At 49.7% G+C, this 22050-nt stretch overlaps 1 protein-coding gene across 9 annotated transcripts in view; it reads right to left on the bottom strand.

Annotated features, from left to right (window-relative positions):
• Positions 1-18590: 18590 nt before the first annotated feature.
• SIPA1L2 (signal induced proliferation associated 1 like 2) overlaps positions 18591-22050 on the bottom strand; it is a 240798-nt gene continuing 237338 nt past the window's right edge. For all 9 annotated transcript variants that reach the window (XM_019797353.2, XM_011222166.3, XM_011222167.3 and 6 more), the window contains one exon: positions 18591-19904. In XM_019797353.2, the coding sequence (XP_019652912.2) occupies positions 19758-19904 (147 nt within the window). In that variant the 3' untranslated portion in view covers positions 18591-19757. The remainder of the gene's footprint in view (positions 19905-22050) is intronic.

Below are 22050 nucleotides of genomic sequence, written 5' to 3'. Positions count from 1 at the left end.
CTCTTGAAGGGCACAGTCAGTGTTCACAGGCTGGATTCGGCAGATAGAAGCGCGGTCTGAAATGAATAAGGCTTGCTCGGGTGTTTGCACAGTTGCCTCAGAAAGCCGTCTGGGGTGGCCGCTGTGCCTGGAACTGACCGGTGGAGGGAAGACAGTGCCCAAGCCCCATCCTCCGCCCCCACGCCCCCGACCCCTTGTTCCTGTCATGCCTCGGCACACAGGCAGCTGTCAAGGAGCGGGGTGGGAGGGGCCCCACCTGGCCAGCCCGAGGCCTCACCAAGGGCCTGCTGCTCCCATGAAACTGAATCAGGGACAGCTCAGCTGCTCAGCCTCCGAGGCCTGGGAGCTGTAATGACAAAGGAGCTCAAGTCGAGAAGATTCCTTCTTGCTTCTCAGAGGAAGCACGAGGCTGCCTTCGGCTCCTCTGTTAGGCACCAGAGCGGAGGGCTAGAACCCCTAGGACCTGCTTTACGTGGCTGGGCAGGGGGCCCTCTGTGGGAACTTTTCTTGAGGCCCCAAGGATCCCCCAGGACGGGCAGCGCCCTCCAGGGGAGAGACTGCATTCCCAGGGGCTGTCCCACACTCCAGGCGGGGGCCCGGTCAGGGCGACAGTATTTGTAGAGTTGTTCCTCCAGACATTTCCCATCGTTCCAAACTTTACCCAGGGAGTTGTCTTACAGAACAAATAGCAACCGCTCTTTCGGCGCGGTGGGGTGGGTGATGGAGGAGGAAATCGGAGCCAGGATTTTCACCCAGGCAATGGCACAGGACGGGGGGTCAGCCTGCTGTCAAGTGCTTTACAGAGCCCGCGACGCTGGTTGCTAAGTGGTCGACCCCACGGAGCTTGGCCTGCTCCTCCCGCCTCCCGCTCCCTGTGGGCCGTTCTCATGACCCCTCGGAGCTCTGCGGGGACCTTGGTGACTAGGACTTCGCCCACCGCCTGGGAGGGAGTTCTGGAAGGGGGGCCGGAGGCAGAGCGTGTCTGTGCAGGAGGGCGTGAACCACTGTGAACGCAGCGCGCTCCCCCTCTGGGAGGCCCAGGCCAGCTCTGCACCGTGGGAGGTTCATAGGGTCAGCTTCGCTGCGCTCCTGTGAGGCAAGGGAGCTTGGAAACTCGGCTGAGCTGGCCCCATAAGCCCTGCTTCTGAAAGGTTGCTCCCTTGCTCGGATGTGGTCTCATGCATGTGCCCCGGAGGCCGGCCATGTGCTTTCTGGCCTTCAGCTGAACGAAGAGAACTTAAAAGGGAGCTACCTTGAAGGGAAGGAGAAGTGCTTGGATGCAGGGGTGGGCCAACCGGGGGCGAGCGCTCCACGGCCCGGCAGACAGGTGTCTGGGCTCCGTAGTGCAGTGGAGAACCTTGTTCAATGTCCTTGAACGAGAGAAGATGTAGAACAAAATGGCACGGGGCTTACTGGAGAAGGTCGGAAGAGAAAGTGGGTATGAGGGGAGGTGCAGAGGTGAAGGGGGAGGACCCATGGCCCCACCCTGGGAGCCTTACCTCTGCCGTACCGCCACCTTCATGGGGTGGGAGGCGAACTCACGAGGCGTACAGCTGACCATCAGTTCCTCCCCGACATCGGAGGACCCAAGGTGCCGGCCTCATTCAGGAGGGTGCCTGCGAATGGCCCGCCTAGCTCTTGCTCTTTGCACTCCCTCCAAGCCTGCGGGTGCCCACACCCAGACCCACAAGCGCACACAGCTCGCACGGGCATCGGGGGTCTGGGGGCTACGCCCCAGTGCCCTCCAAGAGCAGTAAAACGCAAACCATCTAAGTAATTTTAAATGTTCCGGTAGATCCGTTAAAAAAGTAAAAGGAACAGGCAAAATTCACTGTAATGATTAACTAATTCACTGTAATGATTAACTAAATATACGTATGATGTTATCATGTCAACATGTAATCAAAATAAAAAATGATCAGTGAGTGATCGCACATGTCTTTCCTTGTAGTAAATCCTGGAAATCTGGTGTGTGTTTTCCACGGGGGGCACATTGCGATTTGGGCTAGCCTCCTTTCTAGTGCTGTGTCTGAGGGGCGGTATGGGAAAAGCTGCCTGGAGAAGGGGACCCTGGAATGATCAGAGCTGGTGAGTCCCAGGGAAGGGGTGGGTTGAGGGACGTCATCCTCCCACGAGAAACGGACTTCATCTAAAACATCCGAGAACACTCAAGGTGAGTTCAAGGACATGACAAAGCAGAAGGTAGACCCGGCCACCTTTTGAGAGTCAATGAACCATAGGGGCTGTGGGTGGGGAGAGAGCGAGTCTGGCTGCAGCGTGGAGGGCGGCTTCTCTGATATTTCCTCAGTTTCTCCTCTGTGGTCGGTGAAGTTGGGAGTACGTGGACTAGGCCCACAAGGGAGAGAGTTCTAACTAAAACAAATGCTATGATTCACTAAGGATCGGCACTCAGGTGTGCCTGGACAGCACCTGCTGAGAGGCGAAGCGAGGGGCAGCCAGGTGCCAGCAAGCTGCGTGGGGTAGAAGCCGGGAGAGCTGAGTTCTGCCCACTGGGGCTCTCTCCCCAAAGCCCCTCCCCCCGACAGCTCCCACTCTCAACCGCACCAGCTTCCCCGCTTGTAGAATGAAGGGCTGTGCCAAGAAGACACCGGGCTGGACACACTCCCCTTGGAACCCCAGCGCCCCAGCTTCAGGACCCTCCCACCATCGTGCTGGCTCTAGAAAGCCTCTGCTCCAGGCACAAAGAACGAGCCAGGGGCTGTGTCTTAGGCTGCAGTTCCCCCAAGCCCATCACTCTGTGTTTGTTCGGGATGGTTTTATAGGGTGAAGGAAATTATGGGGAACTCTCAGGGGTGTGCTGGAAAGCAAGCTTTCCTGGGAAAACAAATCCCTGACTGGGAGCATGATGGAGACACTCCCGCTTCGGCTGGTTTCAAGCTGCCGCGGCAAAGCCAGCAACTTGCAAAATGCCTGAAGAATTGTCACTTGGCTTGTGGGAGGAAAGGCAGGCACCCAGACCATGTGGGCGATTCAGAGTTTGATCCTGGAGAAGGAATCAGCTCTGTCACAGTGAGCACCAGGGGAGGCTGCATGGATGTGGGATCACAGGGGTTAAGACTCTGTGGTCATCTTAGATTCTTAATAATTTAAGGTTTGAATTTGTGTGTTGCAAATGCCATCTGATGGGACCATGGAGTTTGTCTCTGTGGTCTTCCTCCTGATGCCTCCCTGAACAGGTCCTCAGATGCGGGCTCTCCTACCCTTGGGCCTCCCCCTCCGACCAGCAGCCACGATCACCTTCCTGCCCAGTGCAGAGCTAAGCATGGGGACTGAAGGAATCAAGGTCGGTCTTCAGTAAGGTAAGAGCAGGGGACCCAGTCTGGGCGAGGCTCCTGCTATCCCCTGATCCAAATATGGAGCCTGTGTTGGCCGGGAGGTTGCAATTGCTTGGGGGTTACTATGGGCTGGGGCAGGGTCCCTCACTGTGGTGGCTGGCAGAAGGGGGGGACCCTGCTGAGCCCCAGAGTGAGGTCCCTAGGAGACTGTGAGGGTCTGCATTCACCCAACGGATATCCCTATGTCCAAGGAAGTGATGTTAAATAGAATTAAAATTAAAAATGCCATGGCAGGCAGGTAGTGAGAGAGAGAGAAGGAGGAAAAAAAGCAGTTTTACATTTTGTTTTTTTTTGTCTTTTGTTTTTTTTAGTTTGGAAATATTAAAAAGGGAGTATATTCATTTCCTAGGGCTACAGTAACAAGGTACTGCAAAGTGGGTGGCTTACAGTAAGAGGAATTTATTCGCTCACAGTTCAGGAGGCTGGAAGTCTGAAATCAAGGTGTCAGCAAGATTGGTTCATGCTTGCATGCTCAAAGGGAGAAGATATTCCATGCCTCTCTTAGTTCCAGTGTTGCCGGCCATCCTTGGCTTTCCTTGACTTATAGATTCATCATTCATTCCAACCTCTGCCTTCTTCTTCATATAGGGTTCTCCCTGCGTGTCTACCTCTCTTCTCTTCTTCTTCTTTTTTTTTTTTTTGCGTATAAGTCAGTGTATTTATTTATTTATATTTTATTTTAATTTTTTAATGTAAAGTTCGATGATTCATTAGTTGCGTATAACATACAGTGCACCATGCAATACGTGCCCTCCTTACCACCCATCACCAGTCTATCCCACTCCCCCACCCTCCTCCCTCTGAAGCCCTCAGTTTGTTTTTCAGAGTCCATAGTCTCTCATGCTTCATTCTCCCTTCTGATTCCCCCCCCCTTTCTTTATCCCTTTCTTCCCCTACCGATCTTCCTAGTTCTTATGTTCCATAGATGAGAGACCATATGATAATTGTCTTTCTCTGCTTGACTTATTTCACTTAGCATAATCTCCTCCAGTCCGGTCCATGTTGCTGCAAATGTTGGATAATCATTCTTTTTGATGGCTGAGTAATAATCCATTGTATATATGGACCACGTATCTTTACCAGCACTGTCTCCTTGCTGTTGAACCAGGATGCCTGCATTTTCACCTTGCGCTGGGCCTGCAAATCATATAGCTGGCCCCGGGGAGTGCCTGCCTTGGGGCCTGGACCAACAAGGAAGGAGCAGAAGTCACTAGGTTGAGCTTTTTTTCCTTTCCTTTCTCTTGGTGCACAGAATTGGGCTGACAACACTTCTAAGATCAAGGCAAACTTAGATCCATATAAGGTTCCTCTTTTGCTTTTTGGTTTTAATTTTTTCCTGCTTAGTCCCTATCCTCGGTCCCTCCCACCTGTAGTTCAAATTCACTTTCATAAGGTTCATATAGGTCCATCTACTCCACCCTCCAGATGTTAATTTATGCATATTTATATTTACAAAAAATATACTTTGTTGCTGTGTGGTGTGTTTGTTTCAAATTATATCTAAATGGTATCAAGTTATACCTAAATTCTCTTCCTTTTCCTTACTTTTGCGCTCACCATGATGCTTTTGAGGCCTAAGGTGGGCTCTGCAGATCTAGTTGGTGCCGACTTTATGCTGCAGGGAGTCTCCGCATGGAAGCAAAATCACATCTTCTTTTCCCTGCTAGGGATGCATGCCTAGGTCTCGTCCAACACTTGACTGTCAGAAGCAGCACCATGACGAATATCCTCAGACATGTTTCCTTCTGCACAAAAGTGCACATTGTTCTTGATACACATGCATTACATACATATGAGAAAAAATGGATACTATGGTATTTCTTTCCCAAATTTCACTAAACACTGCATGGCTGCCTTCCCAATGGCCACATTCATCCCCCCTCCAGCCAGCAATGCCTGAGAGCTCCGGCCCTCCCACAGCAACCTCAGCATCAATTGCTGTCATGCAACTTTTGTCTTCTGACCAATCGGTGTGGATCATTTTATTTCTCTGTGAGTTTCGTTTGTGTTGCTCTGACTGCCGGTGAGGCTGAGAGTCTCTCCATATACTCATTAGACTTGGAATCCCCCCTTCTGGGACATGCCGACCCATTCACATACATTGACTGTTTTTTACTTTATTTATCCTCCTTCCCTGGATAATTTGCAAGAGTTCTTTGCATATTCTAAATACTAATGTTCACTGGTTATAGAAAATGGATAAAATTGATCCCAGGGGGTATTTTCACCCATTTGTTAATGTTGTTTCTGATGCTAGCTACTGAACGGAAATCCTGACTTTCGAATTAGTGAAGTCAATCAAATTTTTCTCTTCTGGAGCATCCATTCTGTAACCTGTTTAATAAAGCCTTTCCTAATCAAGGTTACAGACATAATCTTCTACCACATGGATAGAAAGAATGGGCGTGAGCATCAAGGAAACAACTGAGAGAGCGTGTGGGAGCTGGAAAATCCACCTGTCTGAATGTCTGAGAGCTGATTAAGTGTAACAGCCTGGAATTTGGCAATTAGACAGTCCTGCGCGCCATTCCCACACATGGTCTGAATTCCTAGGTAGAAATCACTCTTTATCCTCAGCTGCATTTGTAACCAGTTCTTTGTCCCTTTGGCTGGTATGTTGTTGTCCTTTGATGTGTTTAGCACTAGATGTGGGGCCAAGGAGGAGTCCCGGGGCTGCGCAACGTCCCCCTCCACGCACATGTGCACGCACGCGCACGCAAGGAAGCCTACGAGCTGTGATCCCTTGAGGACTGCTCCGCTCTGGCACAGGGTGGAATGTCACCATCCGTTCTTCATCCTTCTGACTTTTGAGGACAGCGGCCAGTGGGATCGGCTTGTCTGCAGTGACACAGCTATGCATCTCACGCTCATTTCAGTGCCGCGAGAGGAGGGGCAGCAAGGAATTCCTGCATTATTGATGGTGACAGTGACAACAGAGATCTCCTCCCCCCCGCGTTGCGCTTGTCCCCTGGAGCAGGCAAGGGCGAAAGCAGTCAGCGAAGACAACCCAACTAAGATGGCCTCTGAGGGCCCTGGCCGGGGTGCCGTGTACTACCCATGGCCTTTCTGAACTGGATGCTGACTGCCTTACACCCTCCCTCCTTTCCACAGACATCCACTCAGCACCTGTTACCTGTGACAGTGTGCTAAGGAAAAGGCAAACACTTGCGTAGGGACGTGGGAAAGACACTCACATGCCAGTTGGAGAGATCAACATGTGAAAATATGCCCCGAGAAGTGTGAGTCAGGTATGCTGAGTTCATACATTGTCAATGCATGTTTGTTGAGCTCCTGGTATGTGCCAGGCAGTCGCTAAGGCACAGGGACACAGCCACAAACAGGACGGAGGGAGCTCGCAATCCAGGAGTGCATGATGATATCAGTAGCTAACGCGTCTGGGGCACTCTGTGCAGGTGCTTTGCCCCGTGCTTCCCTTGTATGCGCGCTTCTAATTCTTTTACAAGCACTACAGGGTGGGTACTGTTATCATCCTTCTTTTGCACATAGGGATGCTGAGACACCATGAAGCTCAGTAGCTAGTCCATGGTCACACAGCTCAGGAGAGCCGGAATCCAGGATTGGACCCCAGGCAGTCTGGCACTAGAGCCCTATGGAGAGGCTCTTGGACAAGTCCTGTGCAGAAAGGAGTCCAGAGGGGAATGCATACAATTTTCTAGAATTCAAGTGTCCCCTTAGCAACAGTGCCAGAATAAGAGACTCCCGGGATACATTACAGCATTCCTTATACATGAATGGGCATACCACAATCACTGCTGTGAAAATGTGCTTCCAAGAGGACAGTAGGCACTTACTAAGTGTTTGTTGAGTGAATGGATGATTAAGAGAGTAACTGAATAAATGAAAAAAAAAATCTCTCTTGCAGGTAGGTTGGACAGGTGAGTGACAACATCGCAGGGCACCTGCCAGCTAAAAGGCACTGAGGTGACACACAGAGGCTGTGGCTGTGATGTCTGGAGAAGGATGCATCAAGAGAGATCAGGTAAAAAGTCATTTCCAAGCATGATTTTGAAGGACGTGAGGTCCTCAGGCGGAGAAGATAGGAGGCATCTGGGAATGCACTAGGTGTCAGGTGGGGTGGGGTTAGGAAGCCAGCGGCAGCGTGAGGAGGGAGGTGGGCACAGAGGGGACCGGTGCTGGTCTGCTGGAGAAGTCAGGGGAAGGGGCTGGGACTTTGTTCTGAGGCACAGGGTAGCATTTCTGTCAGGGGCTTGGCAGGGGGAAAAGAATTTCACAATACCCGGCTGCCTGCAGTGTGTTGCTTGGGGAATGTGAGGTCAAGGGCAAGGGCCAAGAGCAGACCACTCAGGTTAGGGATGGCGAGGGCCTGGGAGAAAAGGTGGCAGCTGGAGGCATTTAAGACGTGAGAACAATCACCAACACCTCCACAGAGTGTCTTGGTGATGGAGTCCACGTAGCCAGGGAGGAGGGGCTGTGACCTAGGCTGGCTCCCTGACTCCCGGCCCAGTTGGGGGTGGATGGCCATCACCCACTGAGATGGAGACCGGAGGCAGGGCACGAGCTGTTTGGGAAGGTGGGAGGACGGTGTTGGGTCTGCTACTTGGCACAGACTCCTCCTCCCCTTCAACACGGTGCTCTGAAGGTAGCCTGGGTAGGACCACCTTTCCTATGCTCCATCTGCTCTTGGAGAAAGCTGACCCCAGGCCCAAGTTTCAGCGGGACTTTGAAAGGCTTCACTCAATCCTGGCCTGCTGTGATTGGCTCAGAGATGAGGGTGTGGCCCAGGTTGCCCAATCAGAGTGACCCTTGGGGTCTCTCTTTACTCTTGGGGCGGAGACATTCTCTCTCTCTCTCTCTCCCCCGTCCTCCCCTCTCTCTGGATGTGAAGAGCAAGCAGGCTACTCAGGGAGGCTGGAGCAGCCTCTGTGGGAGCAGAGACATGGACGAGCCAGGGTCTTGGGAGAATCTCTGTGCCACCAAATGAAGCCCATCTGGAAGCCTGTTTGACCTTGATTCTCTGTTCTGCAGCCCGAAATTCCCCTAGGGTTCAAGTCTGTTTGAATTGGGTTTCTATTAATTACAACTGAAAGCCTACTAATTGACACAGAAGAGCAGACTTCTGGTTTGGGAATCTCAAGCTCCAGGTGGGAACTGAAACAGAGCCGGGGTGATCTAAGCAAAGGTTCCGCTACAGGTACGAGCAGCCACACTAACTCTTGTAAGCTGACAGTGGTTTATCTAAGTGACTCCAAAGCCATGGCAGGCTATGACAGCTGGCTCAAGGCGGTGGCCCCAGAAGAACTGGCCGCAGGAGAGGTGCAGAGAAGGGTGGGGAGCAGTGGTCAGAGAAGCAGCATGGCCCAGCGTCCTGGGGAAGGTCTGGAAATTCAAGAAGTTTGCAAACTGAGCTGTGCCAGTGGCTGGGGTATAGGAAATCTGCAATAAAAGGTGACCATCATTATTAAAAATAAATGTCCCAGGGCACCTGATGGGCTGAGTCGGCAGAGTGAGCAACTCTTGATTCTGGGGTTGTGAGTTCAAGCCCCATGTGGGGTGTAGGCAACATCGAGATGCCTTCCACAGAGTAGCACAAACAGGAAACAGCCTGCTTGTTGTTTCCTGGCCTCCGGAGAGGCACAGGGGCTGGGAAACAGCTTCTGGACACTTGCAGGAGCCAGGCACAGGCCCCTAGATGGCTTCTGTCTTGCCGGTTTTAAAATTTTAAAACTTGGAGCAGGGGGAAATGCTTTCACTGCCAGGTGTTTAGTTTGGCGAGGGAGCTGGGCTGGCGGAGTGAGTTGGTCCCTGGCGGGGGAAGTGCACTGATGGGTCTCTCTCCATTCTTGGCTCTGAGGATGCTCTGGCCAGCTCTGTCCTGGTGCGCTTAGCGGGGAGCCCCAAGCCCAGTCTCCAGCGACGTCCTCGGTTTTCCAGGCGGAGAGGGAGGACCGGCTCCCTGGGGTCTCCCGTGGGGCTCCTCCCAGGCCCCGGTTAATCCCACTTGCCCAGGTGCTCCCTGCCTCTTACCCTTTGGCTGCCTTGGGTGCCCCACTTGACGACACGTCTGGCCTAGCTTCCACACTCACGCCGAGTTTCTGCCGCTGCAGCCGCCGCCGCCACCAAGTCCCGGGAGACACATACAAGGGATGACTTTTGACCCTCTGCCCAAGGTCCGGGTTCCCACCAGCGCTGCGCATCCGTCGTCTACACAGGCATTTGTGGGTTTGGACAGAGCATTGGAGTCCACATCTGCACACTGGCAGGAAAAAATGTCTTTACAAAGTTAATACCCACATTGTGTTTGATTCCTGGCACCTGGGACATAAGATGAGATGAATCTCTCTTCTGTCTTTTCCTATCAGGCCTGGAGGGGGCACTGAGTCACTGTACTTCTCTGCAATGAGGGGGTGGGGGGCAGACTCGAAGAGGAGATGAATTGAAATGTGGTGTGAGGCCAGGCAGGCAGGGGTTCCTCAGCTCACCCTTGCCCACAGCCTCCCCTGTCCTCCCCCCAGGTTGGTACCTGCTGTCACACCCTCCATGGGGCACCATGAGTCCCCTGCCCATGTAATCATCTCTGCCCTCAGCCACCACCTCCCAGAGGCTGGCTCAGCCCTCCTCCGGATGCCCAGCGCAAGGTCTGCCCCACACAGGTATTCGGAAGAGTCTCTGGGCGAGCAGGAGCTGGGGCGGGGCAGGGGGCGTGGGGAGGGGAGGAAGGGGCCATTGTCGTTGGGGGTGGTTAGGAGTCACGTCACAGAGGAATATGATCCATGCGTGTCAATTCAGGGACAAAGCTCCCACGGATACTAAAACTGTACTTGAGAGTAGTGTCCATACACCATCTAGATCCTAGATTCTGCTAAGAAAAAAGGCCCAATATGGGATTTTTCCCTCCAGGGTTTCCTGATATTGACAATACATTCAAGGCCCAACTGTCACCCTTAAAGGGTGCAGGCTGTGGCCCCGTGGCTCCTCAAAGCTGCCGCCCAGGTGGACCATGGGCAGAAAGCATATTTCACAAGTACCCACCGGGCATCTTTCTCAGCCTTCTTCCTCCTCAGGCCAGGCTCTGCCCCTTCTAACCAGCTCACAAGCACTTTGGTGGAGGGCAGCAGGGAGCAGCCGTCCGTGGGGTCATGTACCCTATCCAGGCAACTGGGTACCATGATTTGCCTCCTACCTTCACAACGGATCCATGCCCTGAGCAGCAGGGTCAGCCAGGATCTTGCAAACATCTAGTCTCCTTTCTCTTCCTGCCAAGACTGGGGTGCAGAAGGAAGCCGCTTTTGAGGGAGGCCATGTTATATAAGCTGCCGCCTCCATTCGTGAGCACTCGAGGGCACCAGGGGACATGTCTAAGTCCCCTAGTAGCAAGCATAGCCTCACATGGCCCACAGAAGCTTCGTGAAAACACAGAAAGCCTACTCAATTAGCCTTTTCACAACTACCAATGGCACTGGTTAGCCACGACCTTTCCAGGGAAAGGCACTCACGAGTGAGTCAACATGAAGTCCCCAGAGGCTCTGAATGGAAGCGCATGGCCTTGACCCAACGTTGTTCATGAGCACAGAGTCCATCTGCCTTTCTTGCCGGGCTCTTTTAGCCTGTGTGCGGGGCTGAGCTGGGTAGTTACTGTTTTTGAAGAACGGGGACCAGAGCAATGCTCCTTGCCCATCTGAAATGGTGACGTGGGACAATGGAGAGGCTTGAACCTGACCTGTTCTGCATCTGTGCCTTGATTACACTCAAGTGTTCAATGGCCGGGGTGAAAACTAGTGTGGGAGCTGGGACCTGAACAGGTCCAATAGGGCTCAGTTTATGATTTAATACAGTATTGAAAAATGAGCGTTTCCCCACTATTTCCTCATCTCAGAGGTGACACATGATGCTTCCTTCTTCTTACTTTTCAGTCTTGATTGTCCTAAGTTGATGAAGATTAATCAGGTCTGGAGGCCGGGTATTTGGACCCCAAATGCAACCCGTGCCCTAAATTCACACACACAGCACTTCCTTGGACATGGCCGATGAGCAAGCCACGGCAGGCCATGTTAGAAGTTGGGTGTCACCTGAGTTCCCCAGCCCTCAGCCCATCTATCTGGGATGCAGTTGTCTTTTCTATAGAGTGAAGGTTGTGAAGGTTTTGGTCCCTCCCAGCTCGGTCCCTCCCGAAGCATTTTTCTTGCCCATGGTTTCCAGGCTTCTGAATCCTCCAGCATCCCTGAAGCTACTCATCTTTAATCCTGTCCCCTGCTGCCCTGGTGTCTGATCTCGCTCTTCAGCTCACCCCACCTCACTGTCCTGCCAGATGCTCCAATTGCAGAGCTAACTGTGAAAATTTAGGGCCTGGAGCAAACATTTCAGAATCATTCAGAATCATTCTTCCTCTTCTACACATTAATTACCAGATTAATCACTCTGCAGGGAGAAGGGCTCCTCTTCCTCCGCTGCTTCTCCTGCAGGCTCCAGAGCCAAGTTTCTGGGATGACGCGTCTTCTCTCTGAATATATGGTGATTGATCAAAGTCTGGCTGCTCTTTAACATCCAAAGACCACGTCACTGGTGTTCTTAGATTTTCCTGGCTTGTTCCGACAACTCTTTATTTTTTGGGAGATAAGCCTTTTTGGTGTCTCGGTGCTTATCCATCTCAAGTCCCCCCAGACCAACTCATTCCGGTCCCTATTCCTATCCTTTATTTTTAATTGTGGTGAAATGCATGTAACATTAAATGTAACCATCTTAACTATTTTTAAATGTATAGGGCAGCGGCACCATTGCCACCGTCCACAGAACTCTCTTTATCTTCCCAAACTCCCCTCTGTCCCCATGAAATAACAGCTCCCCATTTCCCATCCCTCACCCTTGACAACCACCACTCTACTTTGTCTCTATGAAGTTGACTATTCTAGGGACCTCGTGTACTGGTCGTCATAGAGTATCCGTCCCTTTGTGTCTGGTTTATTTCACCCAGCACGATGTCCTCAAGTGTCATTCGTGTTGCAGCAAGTGTTGGAATTTCCTTCCCTTTTAAGGCTGAATAAAATTCCATTGTGTGGATAGACCACATTTTGCTTATCCATTCCTCCATCCATGGCACTTGGGTTGATTCCTTGTTTTGGCTACTGTCATTAATGCTGCCATAAATGTGGGTATGCCAATATCTGGTCAAGTTCTCGCTTTCAGTTTCTTGGGGTAATGACCAGAAAGTGGAGTTGCTGGGTCAGATGCTCATTCTAGGTTGAATTTTTTTAGGAGGCGCCATACTGTTTTCCACAGTGGCTGCACCACTTCCAGTTCCCATCAACAGCACATAAGAGTTCTATTTTCTTCCCGTTGTTGCCAACACTTGTTCACATGTCCATTCCTTCGTAATACAATTCATGGCAAGGCAAAACTCTGGAGGAACAGGGCCAGGCATGATGAAGTCTCAGAGAAAAATAAAGGCAACAGGTTTCTACAAGAGCCTAGGGTTACCGCAGGAGGGTGGGAGGAGTCAAATTTTCTAAGCAAGAATATTGAAAATGGTCATTTATACTGGCAAAACCTTTTTTTTTTTAAAGATTTTATTTATTTATTTATTTGACAGAGAGAGACACAGCGGGAGAGGGAACACAAGCAAGGGGAGTGGGATGGGGAGAAGCAGGCTTTCTGCCGAGCAGGGAGACTGATGCGGGGCTCGACCTCAGGACCCTGGGGTCATGCCCTGAGCCAAAGGCAGATGCTTAACGGCTGAGCCACCCAGGCACCCCTATACTGGCAAAACCTTTATAAATAAAATGTACATCCGTAAGTCCTATGTTCACATCCATTAATATAATGTATTTATGTAGTAGAATGACGTTCATGCACCCAAACTGGTTCTTTGGACAAAAGAAGGGAGGATTCTTGTAGACATCTTTCCATATGTGGCTATGTTATTGGATAATATTTAAGCAATAAAATCTTGCATTTGGAAATGAGTTAGGGGCCGAAATGATCCTCATAAAACAGCGAGATAGACAAACAGGGCAGCCAAGTTTAGTTCGGTTGTGCATTTCAGGGCAAATCACTTAACAGGCTCTTGCTTTGAAAGAACAGAACAAGATCTGTTAAATTAGGGAGAAACACTTGACTTCAGAGCTCCTCTCAATGGGATTACAGTGGGATACACAGTGTGGCCCTATATGCCAGTCTCTTTACCCAGGTCCCTACCAAGCCTCCACTTTGCACAATCATTTACAAATGAAATGGTTTTATGACAATGTTGGCTGAGCAATGGCCTTCAGATAGTTCAACAGTAGCAACAAAATAGAATCCAGTAGGAGTTAAGGGGCTAAACCCACTGGCTTTGGTGTCCTGCTGTAGGAAAGGGCCACTTCCTCTCTGGAATAGTGCGATTTGGGCTCTCAAGTACTTAATTTAAAGCGATATAGAATGCCAAACCTTGGAATTCTGTAGTCGTGGACGTGGGGACTGTGAGTCCCCGCCTGCTGTTTGGCAAGCCCTCAGCCCAGATGGGGCTCTGTAATGACTTCTACAAGGTGTCTAATCAGATCCTAGAAGAGCACATGACTCCCATGTTTAATGATCCCAATTGAATGGAGCATTCAGCCAGGTTCCTTTTTGTTTCTTACCACTGACCATGGTTGTGGAGAAGAGGGTCAAGGATCCCGACGCCCAGGCCCTCTTTCTGTTATGCACAGTGACAGAGAAGACCGCCAGGCTCTGGAATCTCCATGTGGAGATGTGTATTTATAGCCGTTCTCTCTGAGCCAGCACCATTCTGTTGAGGCAGATAGTTTACTGAAATGCTACGACTCTGAATCCCCTTTGAGCACAGACTTCATGATTTCTCTGCATGGGAGGAAGCTGGGAGAGCAGCTGATATTCAAACAACAAAATCACGAGTGCCTCACCGTCTGATCAATGGGTATGGATGCCCAGGATATTGGTAGTCTAACCCTTAATTTTGTTCTTTAATAACAATAGTAATTTTGTTCTTTGCTTTTCTGAAAAACCAAGCTGCTCTGCACATTTTAGGCAGGTCTCTGATATCAGGGATGAAAACCAGAGGCTGGTGTTTTTCAGAAGCTGCAAGTAGCTGTACCAAAACCTTGATTGTAAAGATTTAAGAGGACAGAGCATTTTCTGATATTAAGGTAAACTGGAAGGACTTAAAGGATTTTTTTTAAGGTAACTTACAAGCCCCCAAATCTTCCATGTTAAAAATGCAAGAATGTCACCTTTGGGGGTGATGATTTAAGCCTATTATAAAATTCATGAGGAGACTTTTCTTTGTGCTGAAGCTTCTGCCTAATTCCTATTGTTGACAAGCCAGGAAGCTTGGTCTTGGGTTAATTTGGAGGTCATAGGTCAGAAACCTAACCCATCCCTTGGATTTGGGCAGGTTTCTTGCAGTTTTCCATCCTGTGGAGCAGAAACAAACACATTTACCTCCCACCTGCCTCTAAGCAGGTGTTGAATGAAACCCAGTCAACTCTATTTACTTTATTTTCCGCTACTGAGCAGCAGGCCTGAACTACGCATGCTCGATCTAGGGGAGTGGTTTTACATTTTTAAGCCCCAAATCCACAAATACTCAAGCCACCTGCTTACCCTTACCCGTAATTCCCAGGAGCAAAGCTCTGTAAAAACCTGTATCACTTCTTTTCGTCCCTCCCCCATCCCCAACTTGGAAATTCTGAAGGACATACATTGGCTTGACGTCGGAGGATAAGAGGTTTATTTAATAATCTTCAGAAGCTGGGACTTAAAGTCATGAGCCCTTGCCTCTTACCAAGTTTTGCCCAAATGTATTTCACGGTGACTCCAGTGGTGAGGAGGGCGGCTGAAAAGATGGAGGCTCCTTTGTAGTGACCTGCCTTCACCTGGTTGGGAACAAGGGTGGGGTTGACTCTTCAAGGGGCTATGTTCACAGTTTCTCCAAAACTAGGGAATTCATGGCTTGTCAGTCAAATTTTGCATCAGCTCTCGCTCTAACCTGCAATTCCAGGTTTCTCAGGCTGATATTTTTTTTATAAGGAGCAAGTCATTTTAATATCCTAGTATTCCAGTATTAACCAGTTATAGTTCCTTCTGAAGAAATCAAGAGTATTATTCTGTTTTTTATAGATATCTCTTTGTATCTGTAGACAGGAAGATATAGTTTTATGGCTTCAAGTTTGATGAAGACTTTCGTTATGTATATATCAATTATATATATATATATATATATTTATTCAATTTCTGCATTTTAATGGACCAGCAGAACAGACTCCTGGAATTTCAAAAGAGAATTGTGAGATTAGGAGAGGCAGGACTGGGATTATGCCCCTCTCAAATCTAACTTGTATTTTTAATGATAAACCTGCTCCTTGATGCAGAGAATGGCAGGACAGAAGCCTCTAGCATACAAATGAACTCTGTCACATAGTTGACTGTCCTTAATACATAATAGATCACTCCATATGGTTAGAGAAAAACCGGCTGGATATTAATTATTCCAAAGTAAAAATAATTTTAGTGGACATATTCCAATATTTAGTTTGTACTTGGTGAATGTTCCAGAAAGTCAACATGTTTAGTTGGTAAAGGGTACATCTTGTAACCGACAGTGTTCACTAGGCTGCCAAGTTGCACAAAGCCGCATGTTCTATGGGAGCACGTCTGTGGCGTATGACTGGCAGCACCCCTTTGAGAAAAGTTTAACAGACCAACATCGTTTTGGCCATTCTTGGGCATGGCCCTTTGGAGGCAGACTTGAGAGACGACTCAATCTTTTGCTAGTGTAGACCGAGAAGTACTTCTTCAAAACACACCTTCTGGTTTTGTCTACAGGTACACTTTAGGAAGGTGGGATCGCTCTCCATTCAGCTAGGTTTGGTCAGATTCCTCTCTTCTCTAAACAAGGTCAACATTTCTGTCTGCTTCTTGCCCTCTATGGCACAGGCATCCACTGCTGGTCGACGATGCACTCAGGCCCTTGCCAAGGACCACCTGCTGGTAAGCTTTTATTAGAGGCTGGACAGATTTGTGGAAAACTCTCTGATGAACGTGGAGTCTATCCTTTCTTCTGAAGTTTAGGGCTTATCCCTGAACCAAAACTTTCCCTCCTGTCTCCAACCCATCAGCGGTTCTGTGGGTTCTATCTTTCAAGTGTGACCCATCTACTTTTCTCCACCTTTCCCGCCTCATTGTAGCTGTGTTGTGCTCACCTCTCCCCGGGACCGGTCTCACTTTTTATTTTATTATTTTATTTTATTTTATTTTATTTTATTTTAATTTATTTTATTTTATTTTATTTTATTTTATTTTATTTTATTTTATTTTATTTTATTTTATTTATTATTCGGAGAGAGACGGAGTGAGAGAGAGCGCGTGCAGGGGGATGGGCAGAGGGAGAGAATCTTCAGGAGACTGTCCGCAGAGGGGGGAGCCTGACGTGGGGCTTGATCTCAAAGCCCCGAGATCATGACCTGAGCTGAAACCAAGAGTCAGACGCTCAACCAACTGAACCACCTAGTGCCCCTGGTCTCTCTTTTCTATTCTTTCTCTTATCGCAGGGGTTGGTCAGCTATGCTGATGGGTGGCCTGAAAGCTAAGAGTGGAGTGATCTTCCAGCTTTCAGGGGTAATCAGAATTTGAAAATATTCAAGAGACAGAATGTGACACCCAAGGGGCACCTGGGTGGCTCAGCCGTTAAGCATCTGCCTTCAGCTCAGGGTGTGATCCCAGAGTCCTGGGATGGAGTCCCTATCGGGCTCCTCCACTGAGAGCCTGCTTCTTCCTCTCCCACTCCCCCTGCTTGTGTTCCCTCTCTGGCTGGATGTCTCTCTGTCAAATAAATAAATAAAATATTAAAAAAAAAAAAAGAATGTGACACCCAAGTCCTAAAATATTTACTATGTGCCCCCATAGAGAAGTTTGCAGATGCCTGTCCTAGGTGATCCTTTCTCCTTCAGAGGTCCAAATAGTCATTCACTCACTCACTCACTCATTCATTCATTCATTCATTCGTTCATTTTCCTAATAGTCTTTTAAAATACACATCTTATATTGTTCCTTTCTTGCTTCAACAGCCTCTTTCTGACTTAGAACAAAATCCAGACTACCACAGCTTATAACTCTCTACTGATCTGTCTTTCCAACTCGTCCCATCACTTTCCCCATTACTACCTAATTCGTGCATCCTGACTTCTACAGCCTCAGGGCCCTTGAACTCTGTGTCCCATCTATTTAGAATATTCTTCCCATGGCTGGCTTCTCATGGCTGGCTTTCTTTCCACCTTCAAAGTCTCCCACCCACAGGGGTCTCTGCTGAGCACACTATGTCTCTATTCCTGATTTGTATAGAGGGAGTGTGTATATTTTCGCACACGCAGCGATGCAGACATCAATAGGGCCAGGATGATGCCTGGCACACAGGAGCCATCCCAACAATGTCAGTTGTTACAATGATTATTTAAGGAACCCATTCAGGTCCTCTTTATTTCTGCCTCTCCACATTTTGAAATAATCTAATGTCTGTCCCCCCATATAGACTGCATGCCTGGCACACAGTGACAGGAAAGGAAGGGAGCGGGGAAGATCTCTCTCTGGTCCATAACGTCCTGATTCCCACAAAACTTGCAATCACTGGAGGCGTTTTGGAAGCGCACCGGTATGGTTCACAGGGCGGCTTCAAGAACAGCCTTAGGAAAAGCCTACTTCTAAATGGGGTATAGGAATGTTGAATATTTTCAGTACACCTCTCAGGTGCAGCCCACGAAAGACATCCCTTTTAGGGTAAGTTCTAGAAATCACTCTCCTTCCTCCAAATTCTTCGTATAATTTCTGTTCTCAGAAGGTTGAGAACTTTGTACCTTACTGGGGCTCTGTTCCCACTGGGGCTCACATTCTGGGTCTTCTTCGTCTTACATTTAATTCAAATTTATAGTTTACCTCTTCCCGATTATTTTTCAAATTCCTCCTCTTTTACCTTCTGTATTTTCTTGTAAGCAACGCCCAATTCCTGGCTGGGGTAAATCATTGAACTTGAGCCTCAGTTTCCTGGGCTGTAACAATGGGAACCCTGCTGATGAAACGGGCAGAGAAGAGTGTGTGGAACACGGCAGCTATTAATTCGAATTACTCTTTCCTTCAAATGAGCTTGCAATTCTAGAAGAAGCTGGCAAAGCAGGATTCGGTAAATGACCCCAAACGCACCCCCATGCACTCAAATTACTGACACAGAGATGCCAGAAATCTCCATTGACCGGACAACAACCGTGACTGATGTGGACTCTTTTGAACATTTATTAAAAAAGCAAAATGTATGTTCATCTCAAATAGAACAGTTAAAAATGGTAAAGCAATACAAAGGACTTGTTACTAGCAGCATTCAGTTGTTCGAATTTCCCGCCCTGCTTCTAGTCTGTTCCGGGCAAGCTCGGCCCCCCAGAGCTTGCTGTACCTACACCCCCCTTGTCGTAGTGCAGGTCAAACCAAAGTTTATAAAATTAACAATTTAAGGTTAAATAAGCTTAAATAAGGGCGTTAAATACAAGACACTTCATCAAAGCTTCTGTACAAAGATAAACAAATTTGGCATTGTGTACACGGGACTCTGCTGGCTCCCCGCCGACGGGAGGTTCTAGGAGATTCTAGGACGTAAGCAGGCGTGCGCTACTCTCAGCAGAGCGTTAACTATACACAGTGAACTAGGAGTTGAAGGGACTGCTTACTGAGCCATATACAAGGCATATGTATCTCGTTTTTTTTTAAACCAGAACACTGTTAATATTCAGGCACTGTTTGCTCCTGCAAATAAATAAGTCTCTAAATGAACTGCATTCAAACTAGTGTTAAAGACATCAGCACTTTCTTTTTTTTAATCTCCCCCACGCGGCTTCTCCATCTAGTTACTATGCCCCTTTCTTATTGCTATGATAATGTGGCTGTGAGAAATAAAACTGCTGTACATCCAAAAAAATAGAGCACCTTTAACATTAAAGTCTATGTCTGATTATTTGTTTTCGGGTTTATGTTACAATACTACTAAAGCCCCAACTATGGTCAGCTGCTTTCCCCGTGTCTACCAGGTCACCTGCTGCAAGGCAGCGAAGCCCCGCGCTCCCCGTCCTGAGGTGCGCCCGCGCCAGAGCCCAACGGCCGCGGAGTCCCACACGAAGAGGTTCCCACCCCACGCCGGGGTTTACATTCATCTCGACTCCGGGGGTTACATTCATGTGCACACGGCCTCGCTGTCCTCTCTGCTGTCACCAGATGGCTTCCGGGAAAGCGTCGCCTCCCTACCCTGCGGGGGGTGAGCGGTGCTAGACGGGGTGGGACGGCAAACAAATCTACGATTGGCGGCAAGCACGCTGAGAAACCACGCGTTGGCGAGTTCCCGGGGGGCGCGGGGCGTCCCCCCGAGGCCCCCCACCTCCGGCAGGCTAGGCCGGGTTAAGACTTCTTGTCGATGGTGTTGAAGAACCACTCAGTGAACTTGCGCAGCTGCGCCGTGGCCGTCTGCGACTCCTCCTGCAGCCGCATGTTGTCCTGGCGCAGGTGCTGCACTTCGGCCTGGAGCACCGCCTTGTCCTGCTTCTCCTGTGGAGAGCGCAGCAGACGGCGTCACGCGTGCCCGGCACATCCCCTGTTCCCGAGCTGCAGGCCCGGGACCCTCAGCCTCACTTCTGCGGGGATGCGGGGGCTGGACCACCTCGGGGGTGACTGGCCTGCTCCTGGGGTCCGCCAAGGACAGAAGGGCTGGGGGTGAACACCTGGCCTATTCCTTCCTGTCACTCTCCTTCGCCTACAACGGGTATCAAGATAGCTGTTATCTGGGGGAGTTGACATCATCCTCCATCCAAACCCGGGAGACCACGGGAGGAGCTCAGGAGACAGACCTGGGACAAACGTACGAGCTTTCCGAGCGAACTCCCTCACCACACACAGCTGGTGTGAACAGTGATGCTGGTCGCAGGTGTGTTTCTAATAAAGCGAGTACTCAGGCCTTTCACGCCCCCGTAAGCTGTCCCGCTGCAGCATGTTTCCATAATGACCTTCAGAGTTTGCCACTAAAAACTAGGTAAAAATAATCAACACTTCCAGAAGAATCCCATCTGTGGTTCCCAATACACAGCAATGAAAAACGTACAACACTGAGTTCAGTTCCCAAGTGCTGAAAGGGATGTCCTGCCCCAAAGAAGACAAAGGGTCACTGTCAGATTGTAACAATCGGTATTTTTTAAAAGATGGGATCTAACGTGACCGCGGATGCCACCCGCAGCTGTGCCTCCGGCACTCCTCTGGGATGAGCTGGGGACTGCGGCCTCTTCACGAGACTCTTAAGTCTACCGTTGGCACTTCGGGCACCTCCCTCAAGGTCTGCTTCTAGTTCCAGACCCCTGCCCAGGCACCCCCAATACCACTTGGGTCACTGCTGAGAGACACTATAAGAAGGCTTGAGTATCACCCGAGGACAAGGCTCAACACTCCTTTCCTTCTGCCCCGACTCTCCCTAGTCACTCAGAGGTCCCCAACTCCGGCATGGCTCAGAACATCTCACATGGCTAAGGCCACCAGAGGCCCGCCCCTCCAAGACCCCTCTGCTCCTTTCCTTGTGACCTGTGGAACTGGTACTCTGCCATGAAAACCTTTGGAACTCTCAACCTCTTCCCTGAAATTCCCTTTATCCTCACACCTCTAGATGGATCCAGCCCTCTCCCGAGGACACTGCTTTCCTGGCTGCTCCCTAAGGGGGAGAGGCTGTCCGCCTGTCATGGGAAGACTTGGGACCTGGCGGTCCGGCAAAGAGCTTATCCTGCAGTGCCCAGGGAGTTTCTCCCCTAAAACTTCAGCTCTTCTGATAAGTGTGACATCAGGTTATAGGACCTGCCACCCCTACTCATTGCAATTATCTACTCTGTCTCCAGTCCCTCCCATCACTCATGGAAGATTCTAGAATGTGGTTCGCTTTTCTTCTCTCCCCTACCACTTGTCATGTTTGTTGATGATTCCAAATCCAATCCATTCTCTCCACCACTTCCTCTCTGTGATCTGGAAACCCACCCCTCCTCAACCCCTGCTCCCACGGCCACATCCTATGCCTTGCCATTACCCATAAACCGCATAGTTTGCTCGTGTTTCAGCCTCCCATGTCCCAACCCCCATCCCTTGTCGTTTTAGAGTCATCTCTCCAGTATCTACTCCTCCAATAATTATCGAATGCACCAGTTTTACCTTTTTTCACTGTCCCCTGCAGGGACAGCATGTCTCCTCACCCAGCTTATACTCCAGGTCCCTCAGTTTAATCCCACCCTATAGATACACCAGGGGCTTTGTCTCTTTCTCTCTCTCCTTATCTTGATTTCTTGTCTCAACTCTTATATTCAGCTCTCCAACTACCCTACAGCTGGAGGCAGGGTGATGTCCCAGTTTGCTTGGGACCTTTCTGGTTCCAGCTCTGAAGAGTCCATATCCCGGAACCTCTCCACTCCAGGCAACTAACTCCTCTCAGGTCAGCTCATCAATAGTTCGTACAACCGATCACTCCCTGAACCAAAAAACGCTAGCCTGTGCGTTTCCACCTCGCTCCGAAGACTGGCCGTCCAGAAGGCTCACCCTCGTTTAGTCCTATTTCCCGCAATCCTTGGGTCCCCTTACAGTGAAAAATACGAGCGGGAGGCCAGAAAAGAGAATTAGACCTTAGGAGGCTCTGTTTCTGTTGTTGGCTTTGACTATCTTTCCTGAG

The sequence above is a fragment of the Ailuropoda melanoleuca genome, chromosome 6 (genome assembly GCF_002007445.2).
Source record: "Ailuropoda melanoleuca isolate Jingjing chromosome 6, ASM200744v2, whole genome shotgun sequence".
Lineage (NCBI taxonomy): Eukaryota > Metazoa > Chordata > Mammalia > Carnivora > Ursidae > Ailuropoda > Ailuropoda melanoleuca.
The sequence above is the reverse complement of the archived record's forward strand: the minus strand, read 5'-3'. Positions and strand labels throughout refer to the sequence as shown.